Here is a 12,862-nt window from a genome sequence, read left to right as displayed (position 1 = left end):
AAAAAAAAAAAAAAAAAAAAAAAAAAAGAAATAGAAATAGAAACCAAAGGCCAGTGTGGCTGAGTGACGATGTGTGCCCCTTTATTTACACAGATTATAGACCTAAGACCAGAATATTTGGAGGACCAAGCCCAGTGTTCTACATTCCACCTTCACACACACAGCTCCACTGTCGATCCTATCAGATACATGGAAAACAAGTACAGCGGCTATCCTGAAGATACTGGGAATTATCCCCATCAGTTGGGCAGCAGGCAAAGGGAGGCGAGGCCCTGTGGTCTTCTGAGACCCTTAACCAGGAACAGAAAGTAGCCCTACTACGCACTGAGGAAAATAAAGAACTGGCTATGAGTGTCAAGACTCTATGCAATAATGCTGGTGAGGACTGCAATACAGATTTTTTTTTTTTTTTTTTGAGACAGAGTCTTGCTCTGTCGCCCAAGCTGGAGTGCAGTGGTGCGATCTCGGCTCACTGCAAGCTCCGCTTCCCGGGTTCATGCCATTCTCCTGCCTCAGCCTCCTGAGTAGCTGGGACTACAGGTGCCCGCCACCTCACCCGGCTAGTTTTTTGTATTTTTTAGTAGAGATGGGGTTTCACCGTGTTAGCCAGGATGGTCTCGATCTCCTGACCTTGTGATCCACCCGTCTCGGCCTCCCAAAGTGCTGGAATTACAGGCGTGAGCCACCTCGCCCAGCCTGCAATACAGATTCTTATCATCAAAATTTATCAGCATGATTTTACTGTTGACTTTTTAGGGGTAGAGGAGGACAGCCAAGTATTTCTGAACACAAAATCACAATGGGATTCGACAAGGCTTTTCATTAACAAGGTTTTTCATTAACAGCCTCCAGATCATTTTCAGCAACGGGGGCTTTTGTGTATTTATTTGCTCTCTTGTTTCGAATAGAAAAACCAATCCATTCAAGATTACCAAGGAAGTCTGTCCTAAGAAATCATTCTAGAGACAGAGAACGAACTAAATGTACTCACATTAAAGAATTAAATGCTTTACTAACATTTGTTCCAAATCAGTAATTTAGAAGACAATCTAGCACACACACAAAATCCTTTGAAATCATGATGATGTAAACAGAAAAATGAAGTACAAAAACACAGGTTAAAAAAGTAACAATAAGGCCGGGCGCGGTGGCTCAAGCCTGTAATCCCAGCACTTTGGGAGGCCGAGGCGGGCGGATCACGAGGTCAGGAGATCGAGACCATCCTGGCTAACATGCTGAAACCCCGTCTCTACTAAAAAATACAAAAAAACTAGCCGGGCGAGGTGGCGGACGCCTGTAGTCCCAGCTACTCGGGAGGCTGAGGCAGGGGAATGGCGTAAAACCCGGGAGGCGGAGCTTGCAGTGAGCCGAGATCCAGCCACTGCACTCCAGCCTGGGCGACAGAGCGAGACTCCGTCTCAAAAAAAAAAAAAAAAAAAAAAAAAAAAAAATAATAATATACCACGTAACTTTAATTATATACTAGGACATCATAAAACATAACAAACATCATAAAAACATAACTTACTTTATAGCTGTTATAACTTGATCTGACTTAATACTGGATTCTAATGAATCAAACGTAACAGTACAAAGCACCTAAAAAAGAAAAAGAATTCCTCAGGCTTTAATATACTAACCACAAAGATGAAAACTAAAAATACTTGAAGAATCCAACTCACTCTTAAAAAAATGGGATAAGTACATCCTACACAAAGCTTGCCACGCTACTAAGTGCAGTATACACTTATTTGTTCTATAAATATTCATACTATGTGTAAACCTCAATAATCCAAAGTTGTAACATCGCACAGACTACATATGTAAAGCACTGCAGTAGGAGTGCTGGGGAAAGAAGGCAGGAAAAGAAAGTAATATTTTTAAGAACTATGTATGAGAGTACGCTAAGGAAGCCTCAATACAGGTTCAGCCAATACAATTGTCTGCTTAAAATTTAAAAAAAAAAAATCAGGCCAGGCGTGGTGGCCCACACCTGTAACCCCAGCACTTTGGGAGGCTGAGGTGGGCGGATCACGAGGTCAGGAGTTCAAGATCAGCCTGGCCAATATGGTGAAACCCTGCAGGCGGATCACGAGGTCAGGAGTTTGAGATCAGCCTGGCCAATATGGTGAAACCCTGTCTCTACTAAAAATACAAAAATTAGCTGCGCATGGTGGCGTGTGCCTGTAGCCCTAGCTACTTGGGAGGCTGAGGCAGAAGAATAGCTTGAACCCGAGAGGTGGAGCTTGCAGTGAGCCGAGATCACACCACTGTACTCCAGCCTGGGCAACAGAGCAAGTCTCCGTCTCAGAAAAAGAAAAAAAAAAATTAAGAAAATCAGTCTTCTTTGTAGAGACATAACATAATCCAGAGACTCTACAATGTATCATTCACAACATCCAGAAAACAACCTACAAGGAAACAGGAAACAGGGCCCATTATCAAGAAATAAGAACAGGAATGGAGGCTGATTCTGAGTTGATTAAGCTGGTAGATTAGCAGACAAAAGATTTCTTTTTTTTTTTTTTGAGATACAGTCTTGCTCTGTTGCCCAGGCTGGAGTACAGGGGCATGATCTTGCTCACTGCAACCTCCACCTCCCGGGTTCAGACGATTCTCCTACCTCAGCCTCCTGAGTAGCTGGGATTACAGGCGTGTGCCACCACACCCAGTGAATTTTTTGTATTTTGAGTAGAGACGGGGTTTCACTGTGTTAGCCAGGATGATCTCGATCTCCTGACCTTGTGATCCACCTGCCTTGGCCTCCCAAAGTGCTGGGATTACAGGTGTGAGCCACTGCGCCCGGTGACAAAAGATTTTTAACAGCTATTATAACTATACTCAAAGGACATTAAAAAAAAAAAAAAGTGGAAATTCCACAATTGAAAACTTTAATATCTCATAATGGAAAAGAGATGGCAAGAGTCAGTAAGCATGAAGATGAATGAACAGAAATTGTCCAATTTGCAGAAGAGAGGAAAGAGAATATAGTTGCAGTGACCTGTGGGACCGTATCAAAAGGATATGTGCAGCTGCAATTCCAGAAGACAAGAAGAGAGAATGACACAGGAAAAAATATTTGAAGAAATAATCGATGAAAATTCTCAAGTGTGGTAAAAGACATGAATGTACAGATTTAGGCTCAGGACACTTTTAGCAGGATAAATGCAAAGGAAATCATATCTTTCAATCATAATGCTGAAAACCAAAGATAAAGAGCAAATCTTGAAAGCACCCACATGAAAACAATAATAATATATAAGGAATAATGATTTGAATGTGTCTTTTTCATCAGAAAACATGGAGAACAAAACCACTGAAACATATTTAGGCGCTAAAAGAAAAAAAGGCTCACCCCAGAATTCTATACCCAGCAAAAAGATTCTTTGTACACAGAGGCAAAATAAAGACATTTCAGAAAAACAAAAAATAAGAATTTGTTAATAGAAAACTCATATGATGGGCTAGGCGGAGTGGCTCACACCTGTAATCCCCAGCACTTTGGGAGGCTGAGGCAGGCGGATCACGAGGTCAGGAGATTGAGACCATCCTGGCTAACACGGTGAAACCCCGTCTCTACTAAAAATACAAAAAAATTAGCCGGGCATGTTGGTGGCCAGCTGTAGTCCCAGCTACTCGGGAGACTGAGGCAGGAGAATGGCATGAACCCGGAAGGCAGAGCTTGCTGTGAACCAAGATCGCGCCACAGATCGCCCCACTGCACTGCAGCCTGGGCAACAGAGCGAGACTCCATCTCAAAAAAAGAAAACTCACAGGATGATATTAAAGGAAGTCTTGTCAGAATGAAGGGAAATGATACTGGATCCATACTTGGATCTTCAGAAAGGAATAAAAAGCACCAGAAATGGTAAATATGTGGGCCAATATAAAAGCCTGTCTTTTTCTTATTACTTCTTTAAAAGACATGATTGTAGGGAAGTTGTAACACCGCCTTGTGGGGGTTTATGACACATACAGATGTAACTCATAAGACAACTGCAATATAAAGGACAGAAGAGGTGGGAAATGCACCTAAATGGTTTCAAAGTTTCTTCATTTTATGTTAAGTGGTACAAAATTAATTCTAAAAAGACTGTGAGGGCCTGGCATGGTGGCTCACGCCTGTAATACCAGCACTTTGGGAGGCCAAGGCAGGAGGACTGGACTGCTGGAGCCCAGGAATTCAAGACTAGCCTGGGCAATATGGCAAAACCCTGTCTCTACAAAATTTTAAAATATATAAATAAAAAGACCTGTGAGAAGTTATAGATGTATGCTGTAATTTCTACAGTAATCACTGGAAAATAATTCAGAGGTACAGCTAAAAAATAAATAGGCAAATTAAAATAAAATTCTAAAAAAAATTTAATTCATTCAAAAAGCCTGAATGAAAGTAAAAAATAGAGAAACAAAAAACAGAAGGGCAAAAGAAAAATAATAAAATGACAGTAAATTCAATCACATCAGTGTTTAAATTTAACATGAATGGACTAAGTACTACAGCTACAAAGCCAGAGCTTGTCACAATGGATAACAAAAGTATGCAGAATATCTTAATAAAGGCATTTTAAAAACTTGACTAAAGAGCATAAAACAAAACCTGAATCAAAGGTGACACAGACTATATTCATTGTAAAGACTCTAACTTAAATTATAAAAGTATCATTCTTCTCTCAGATTAATATAAAGATTTAGTGCAATTATAATTGTAAATCCTAAAAGGATATTTTGAGAACTTGATATAATACTAAAATTCAAACAAAGGAACAAGTGTACCTAAAGTTTAAGATAATTTTGAGGGGATTAAACAAACAGGGAAGATGACTTGCTTCTCAGATATTAAAATATATCCCTAAATCATAATAATTAAAATAGTTTGACAGTGGCCCAGAAAATTCACGTAACAATGAAAAAAGATATAGCTTAACAATGTGTTTATAAACTCTGACTATCATAAGGTAACATCTCAAGTCATTGACAAAAATAAAGTATTAGTAAATAATGTAAAATTGGCTCACTATGGAGGTTTTCATTTTATACAACGTGTAGGAATAAACTCAAAGATCGACTAATGGTCTAAATTTGACAGCTAAAACTAGAAAGCTAATAGAAAAAGTAGGTGAGTAACTTTGTGACTTTAAGGTACAGAAGAATTTATATCAGAACTAAAGATTTCAGATTTACTCTAAACATAGTAGACTACCGCAGACAAAGTTAAAAGGCAATCAATAAAGGAGACATATATATATATAAAGTTTGTTACCAAAAAGAATTAATATTTAAAACACTTAAGAAATTACTGCAAAATAGCAGGTAAAATACAGTAAGCCATATTAAATAAAGAAAAGCTGGCCAAAGGATATGGACAGAAAATTCATAAAAGGGCAAACCTGAAGCAGGGTCACCACACTGCACAACTCCAGGGGACAATATTCATGTGAAAATAGTGCCCTGGAGGTGTGCAGTTCTCCAGGGCATGGTTTGTGCAGTGACCATGTTGACTGGCTGTCATATAAATAATGCTCAGCCTCACTAGTAATCAGGAAAATACAAATTAAAGCAAAAAGATACTACTTGGTACCTATCAGATTGATAGAATTAAAGAAACAATGTGGGAAAGAAGTATAAAGCATAATATGGTACATAGAACAATGAATACAGAGGTAGGTAAATATTAATAAACGAACAGAAGGAGAACCAGAAGGCTACCTGTTAAATACAAGAGTGGGTGCCTATGTAAAGAAAAAAGAATAGAAAAAGAATAGAACTGTACAGGCTACATGGAGAAAACAATGTGGGCCTTTAATAGGTCAACAATGACAATATGCCATAAACTGGAGTCTGAGTTACTCAATTTTGTATACCCGATGTTAAAAGAAAGATACAACAGAAATACCAGATAATTCTAGAAAATGCAAACTAATTTATAGTGACAAAAGCAGATCAGTAGTCTCTTGAGGAGGTGGGGGGCAGGAAGAAGGAATTACAAAAAGGCATGAGGAAACTCTTGGGGGTAACTGATATGTTCATTATCTTTTTCATTTTTAAATATTTTAAGAGACAGGGTCTTGCTCGGTAGTCCGGGCTGGAATGCAATGGCAAGACCACAGCTCATTGCAACCTCGAACTCCTGGCCTCAAGCAATCCTCCCTCCTGGGCCTCCCAAAGTGCTGGAATTATAAGCATGAGCTACCATGCCTGGCCCGTTCATTATCTTAACTGATTTTTCAGTTGTATACATGCGAAAAGTTGCCAAATCACACATTTTAAACAACATAGTTTATTGAATAGCAATTATACCTCAAATAAACTGTTAAGATTACATAAAAAACACACGACTAAAGCGTAGTGGTTCATGCCTGTAATCCCAGAACACTGGGAGGCTGTGGTAGGAGGATTGCTCGAGGCCAAGAGTTTGAGACCACCTTGGGCAACAGAGTAAGACCTTGTCTCTACAAAAAAATAAGTTTTAATTAACCAGGCATGGTGGCACACGCCTGTAGTCCCAGCTACTTGGGAAGCTGAGATGGGAGGATCACCTGAGTCCAGGAGTTCGAGGTTTCAATGAGCTATGATTGTGCCACTGCACTGGAGCCTGAGTGACAAAGCAAGAACCTGTCTCAAACTAAACAAACAAACAAGAACTGCCAGATATTAATTTAAATAAATAATATATACCATATGACAAAACCTACAGCATCTACTAATGTACTTCTATTAGATCTAATTAAACATTCTTAATTCAGCAAATAATTAGAGCTTTTTACATAAATTACCTGTGTTTGTCCTCTTTGAAATAATGCTGATCCATGAAGGGTTTTAAACGTATCTACCTCACAACTTATATTCCTAAGTGAAGTCAAATCCCGACCATCACACCTATAGTGATACAGGAAATAAGTACATGAAGTCATACTGGAAATCAGATAAATCACACGTGTTTATTTCTGCCAGGAAGTTCTCAGTCTCAGTTGCATATCATAATCCCCTGTGGAACTTTAAAAAATAATAGATACTTGAGCACTATCCTGAATATCACTGAATCAGAATGTCTGAAGTTGAACCTATATTACTGTGTTGTTAAAAAGCTCTACAGGTAGGCCAGGTGCGGTGGCTCACGCTTGTAAACCCAGCACTTTGGGAGGCCAAGGCAGGCAGATCACGAGGTCAGGAGATCGAGACCATCCTGGCTAACATGGTGAAACCCCGTCTCTACTAAAAATACAAAAAAGTAGCTGGGCGTGGTGGTGGGTACCTGTAGTCCCAGCTACTTGGGAGGCTGAGAGGGGAGAATGGTGTGAACCCGGGAGGCAGAGCTTGCAGTGGGCCGAGATTGCGCCACTGCACTCAGCCTGGGCGACAGAGCGAGACTCTGTCTCAAAAAAAAAAAAAAAAAAAAAAAATTGCCCTCAAGGGAATCCTGAAGTGCACTGCTTTACACACAAGGCCCAAGACAGATGGTCACATATCTATGTATCTTCTTTCTTCAATAGGTGTCCATTTATATAGCAAATATTATAATTCTTTACTGTTCACTTGAAAAAAACAAACTTTCTTTGATCAAGTTTCTATTTTCAAGGCAACTTGCAGAGACAGTGCATACTTAAATTTCAACAAAAAAGGGTATGTTTACCTTTTGTATTCATTCAAAATCATACTTCTAAAAACTTCCTTTGCAACAACATTGAAGGATTCTATTATTTCATATGGATCGGCCTCTGGAAATTTTTCTATAGAAAAAAGACAAACCAAGACAAAGGTTTTACTTTTAGGAGATAGGATTTCTCTAAAGGTCATAGCATAAAATCAACTAACTACAGGAATCAACCAAGGGAGATGACTCTGAACATTTAGTCCTCAGGCAAACAAAGTAGATAAATGTTCTCAAGCAACTGTGACATATCAAGTACCAAGTACCACAATGGTGTTGTTATTGAGAATTTAATTTTCTTTCTTTTTTTTTTTTTGGAGACAAAGTCTCGCTCTGTTGCCCAGGTTGGAGTGCAATGGCGCAATCTTGGCTCACTGCAACCTCTGTCTCCTGGGTTCAAGCAATTCTCCTGCCTTAGCCTCCTGAGTAGCTAGAACTACAGGCGTGCACCACCACATCCGGCTAATTTTTTGTATTTTAGTGGAGACGGGGTATTACCATGTTGCCCAGGCTGCTCTTGTAACTCCTGAAGTCAGGCAATCTGCCTGCCTCGGCCTCCCAAAGTGCCAGGATTACAGGCGTGAGCCACTGCGCCTGGCCCATCAGTTCCCTTCTCTATTATGTTACCAGAAGAATCCAGCCAACCTTTATGGAAAGGTCTGACAGTCTTTTTTTGTTTTTTTTTGAAACGGAGTTTCACTCTTGTTGCCCATGCTAAAGTGCAATGGCATGATCTCAGCTCACCACAACCTTCGCCTCCCGGGTTCAAGCAATTCTTCTGCCTCAGCCTCCCTAGTAGCCGGGGTTACAGGCATGTGCCAACACACCCAGTTAATTTTTGCATTTTTAGTAGAGACTGGGTTTCTCCATGTTGGTCAGGCTGGCCTTCAGGCTGGGCTCGAACTCCTGACCTCAGATGATCCGCCTACCTTGGCCTCCCAAAGTGCTGGGATTACAGGCGTGAGCCACCACACCTGGCCTAACTGACAGTTTTAAGAGTAGTCACCCTCACTCTTTTGCCTTTAATCTAAATCTGCAAATTGGGGAACAATTTAAAAAATATATTATAAATCCCTACAGACTGTTTTCTATCTAATATTTGTCAAATGCTTTCATGAGCCAGGCACATTATTGGTTTTTTAATACTTTTAACTTTCATAATAATTTATGAAATAAATTTTATTATTCCCATTCTACAGAAGAAAAAACTGAAGCTTAAAGGGGTGGAGTGCTGTGTAAGAGATAACCAGTGAGTTAAAAATAAATAAATAAATAAAAAATAAAGAGGTGGAGTAAACTGTCTGAGACCACACAGATAGTAACTGATACAGCTGTGACCTGAATACAGATCTGTCAGCCGCAAAGGCTTATGGTTTTATTTTATTTTATTTTTAGCTTAGAGTTTAGATGTTAAGCTACTCTACCCTATCAATTAATTTATGCCAAGTTTTAAGTACTGTTCTCTCATGTGTATGGTTTATTAAATATAACTTCAAAGTAACCAAAACATAAGTGATCAAAGAAAGATATATTAGTATCGTATCTTCCTCAGATAAGAATAATTTTTAATATTAGACTTTAATATCTTTTCTGCTTTGAGTTATACTTAGAAAGGAGAACAATCAGTACCAAAACATTTAAAATATCCTATCAACCCAGAGGGTCGTGAAGCTATTCTACTATGTATAATACAAACAAAAGTCATTTTCTTTTAAAATAAGACAATATTTGCTATTTCTTTCTTAGCACTGGATGAATGTAGTTGAAGAAAGGACTAAACTTATTCAATGACATTAGCAATTAATGGCCTTAATATCAATGCCAACAGCATTTTTTTTTTTTTTTTTTTTGAGATGGAGTCTTGCTCTATTGCCCAGGCTGGAGTGCAGTGGCGATCTCAGCTCACTACAACTTCTGCCTAACAGGTTCAAGCGATTCTTGTGCCTCAGCCTCCTGAGTAGCTGGGATTACAGGCGCCTGCCACCACACCTGCCTAATTTTTGTATTTTTGGTAGAGATGTGGTTTCACCATATTGGCCAGGCTGGTCTTGAACTCCTGACCTTAAGTGATCCACCTGCTTTGGCCTCCCAAAGTGCTGGGATTACAGGCATGAGCCACCACACCTGGCCAGTTTTTTATCTTAAAATAAATATTCATGTGAAAGTATATTTGTCTATTAGAAAAATTAACAAAAACTATGTCATACTTCATTTATATTCAATTTGTGTTAGGTTTATATTATGCAGTAAGATCCTTTGCTTAATAATTTCTGGAGAGCTAAATTACCTAAGTTCTGTATCTTATGATTCCACTAGGTATTAAGAATAAGAATAGCATCAGTTAACATTTATTGAACACTTACTGTGTGCCAGGCACAGATGTAAATGACTCACTCATTTAATCCCCATAAACCAGGTATTATTAACACTGCAATTTCACAGATCAACAACTCAATAATTTTAAAGAATATATTTGTGTTTTCAAATGACAAAATACCAGGTTACATTTCTTGTATGATAAGAATTTGATTCAGAAAAGATCAGGAACATTCACATTCAACATTTACTAGGTACCTACTCTGCATCAAATGTAGTGCTAGCCACATTCATAGAAGTTAATTTAGCAGTAACCCTGTGACCTATCATTATTGCAAGTTTACTGAAAATAAAGCTGCGAAGCAATGAGAGTAACTTTTATTTGAGATCTTCAACCAAAGTTTTAAAAAAAGTCTATTATTTCTTTCAACACTTTTAAAATTAAAAAATACACAGTAATAGCGATTCTGTGCAAAGGAGACTTTCTCTTTCCCCGAAACAGCTCGGGGAGGCTTTGGAGAAGAGGTGGCATTTGAACCTTGAGTTAGAAGAAGACCACCTGCTATGAGAGAGCATTCCAGGTCTAGGGAACAGCAGCTGTAAAGTTCAAAGTCCTTTGAACTCTTCTTTTCCTACAGATGTGATGCCTTTCCTCTTTGATCTTTAATCCCAAGAAGCAAGAGTCAGGCCATGCCTTATTAAAGCTGCCCTCAGCAAAAAAACAAAATAAAATAAAATGAAATTTACCTTTTAGTTGTTCCTCTGTATCTAATCTTATTTTGTTAACAGCTTCATCTCTGGAAACCTAAAAGAAAGTTGAGGTTCAGTTATTACATATACATGACATTTAACATTTCTATTTTCTAATTGTTATACAATGAACACATTGTGAATTACTCAGATTTATCTAACTGTAATATTCTTTAAAACACTGGAATTGGTTATTGATTTATGACAAATATTACCTGTTAATTCATTCAAATACATTTGTGCACTCCCCTAAAACTTACACTAAAAAGAAAAGAACTTTGGGTGGCCAAAGTGGGCAGATCACTTGAAGCCAGGAGTTCGAGACCAGCCTGGCCAACATGGTGAAACCTCGTCTCTACTAAAAATACAGAAGATAGCTGGGTGTGGTGGCGTGCACCTGCAATCCCAGCTACTTGGGAGGCTGAGGCAGAAGAATCGCTGGAAGGTGAAAGTTGCGGTGAGCTGAGATCACACCACTGCACTCCAGCCTGGGAGACAGAGAGAGACTCTGTCTCAAAAACAAAACAAAACAAAAGAATGGAGAAACAATTAGGCTTTTGTTAGCTTTTGTTTAGAGATTTTAATAAAATAGGACTAACATTCATAAAATTACATGAGTTATGACAAAATGTATTCCTAGCGCAATTATAGAAGACACAACTCTGGTATACCTACTTTTTCATGTTCGTAATCTGTAAAAACTGCATAGAGTCTCTCCATAGCGAGTCTATTTAAGCACAAAATAAATGTTAGCATAATAATATTTGGAAACATGAGGCAGTTTCTATTACAAACAAAACTGAAATATTTAATAATCAGCTAAAACTTTAAAAATACTTCAGAAAGAATTAAAAATTTATATTGCTATTTATCATTGCTAATCTGTTTACTATTTACGGCATAGAACCCAAATTTCTTTCTCTCACCCTCTCAGGGGAAACTACATGTGGTATCCTGTTCTCTTTTTTTTAATTGTTCAATTAATTTCACCTTTCACATACTCTTTTTAACCTCTTCCTTTCTTCATTCTACCCATTTTGGCTCAATTATCACAGGAAACTCTTTTGCTAGGAAGAGTTAATTTAATTTCTGACTGATGGCTGTGCAACTGACATTAAGGGAAAGTTTTAACCTTTTCAACTTTTTCAAATAAAATAATTTTCCAGTGATTCATTTACATTTACGGAGTGTCTGCCTAACGTTCTAAGCACTGGGCATGTAACAGTGATTACATCTGATTTCTTTTTGAGAATTCCAACAGCTTCCTTAGATATTCAAGTATCTTATTTATTTTCTTTTTCCCAGACATGGAGAGATGTGGTGATTACCTGAATCTTGACCAATAAACACCCTATTTCATTTGAGATTCAAAGTTAGGCCTTACAAGTGTGATGTGGGCTTATCCTTTTTAAGGAAGTAAACAAATATTTATGAGAATGACTCTTAAAACAGAAAAGGGCTATTTACGAAGTAACGGATGGGCAGTGCTTCCATGGGAAGTTTCTCTCCCACGAAGAAATTAAATCTGATGACAATTTCATATTTTCATTTGCATAGATGTTCTTACTTATGAGTATGTTTCACAATCTCTGGCGAAGGGGTAAATAACTTCTGAGGCGTCCTCTTGGTAACACCAATTTCTTTTACCAACTGCTGAATGCCCTGAATTATTTGCTGGGTATATTTCACTCCCACTTTGATAGCATGGCAAAAGTCCTGCTGTAAAATGTTCTCTGCAGAGGCTTCCAACATGACTATTTAAAGGAAAAAGAAAAAAAAAAAATGACTGCCATCGAAGTTCTTAGTAATGTAACATTTTCAAATACCATGACATGACATAAATATTACAGATCAATTTTACTTCTTAGTGATAGATCCACCTTGATTTCTTTCCTCAGAATCAACATACTTCCAAAATATAAGCAGCAGTAAATGAATAAAGATACCTTGATATCTATATTTAGGTTTATATTCTCCTTAAGTTTAAGGAGGGATTTCCCATAAAAAATGAAACAGAAGAAAAAAATAAATTATGTATATATTTAAAAAATAAGTTTTATTGAGCTATAAGTCACATAAGATAAAAATTAAATCTTTAAAAGTATACAAATGCTTTTGTTTTTAATACTTTTTTTTTTTTTTTTT

General features: G+C 37.9%; 1 protein-coding gene across 2 annotated transcripts in view; it reads right to left on the bottom strand.

The window, feature by feature from the left end:
* PNPT1 (polyribonucleotide nucleotidyltransferase 1) overlaps positions 1-12,862 on the bottom strand; it is a 59,686-nt gene that overhangs the window by 26,460 nt on the left and 20,364 nt on the right. For both annotated transcript variants that reach the window (XM_017859893.1, XM_017859894.1), the window contains exons 9-14: positions 12,285-12,471; positions 11,393-11,444; positions 10,715-10,772; positions 7,634-7,730; positions 6,777-6,879; positions 1,529-1,599 (exon numbers count right to left, since the gene is read on the bottom strand). In XM_017859893.1, the coding sequence (XP_017715382.1) occupies positions 1,529-1,599; positions 6,777-6,879; positions 7,634-7,730; positions 10,715-10,772; positions 11,393-11,444; positions 12,285-12,471 (568 nt within the window). The remainder of the gene's footprint in view (positions 1-1,528; positions 1,600-6,776; positions 6,880-7,633; positions 7,731-10,714; positions 10,773-11,392; positions 11,445-12,284; positions 12,472-12,862) is intronic.

The sequence above is a fragment of the Rhinopithecus bieti genome, unplaced genomic scaffold (assembly GCF_001698545.2).
Source record: "Rhinopithecus bieti isolate Rb0 unplaced genomic scaffold, ASM169854v2 scaffold_52849, whole genome shotgun sequence".
Lineage (NCBI taxonomy): Eukaryota > Metazoa > Chordata > Mammalia > Primates > Cercopithecidae > Rhinopithecus > Rhinopithecus bieti.
The sequence above is the reverse complement of the archived record's forward strand: the minus strand, read 5'-3'. Positions and strand labels throughout refer to the sequence as shown.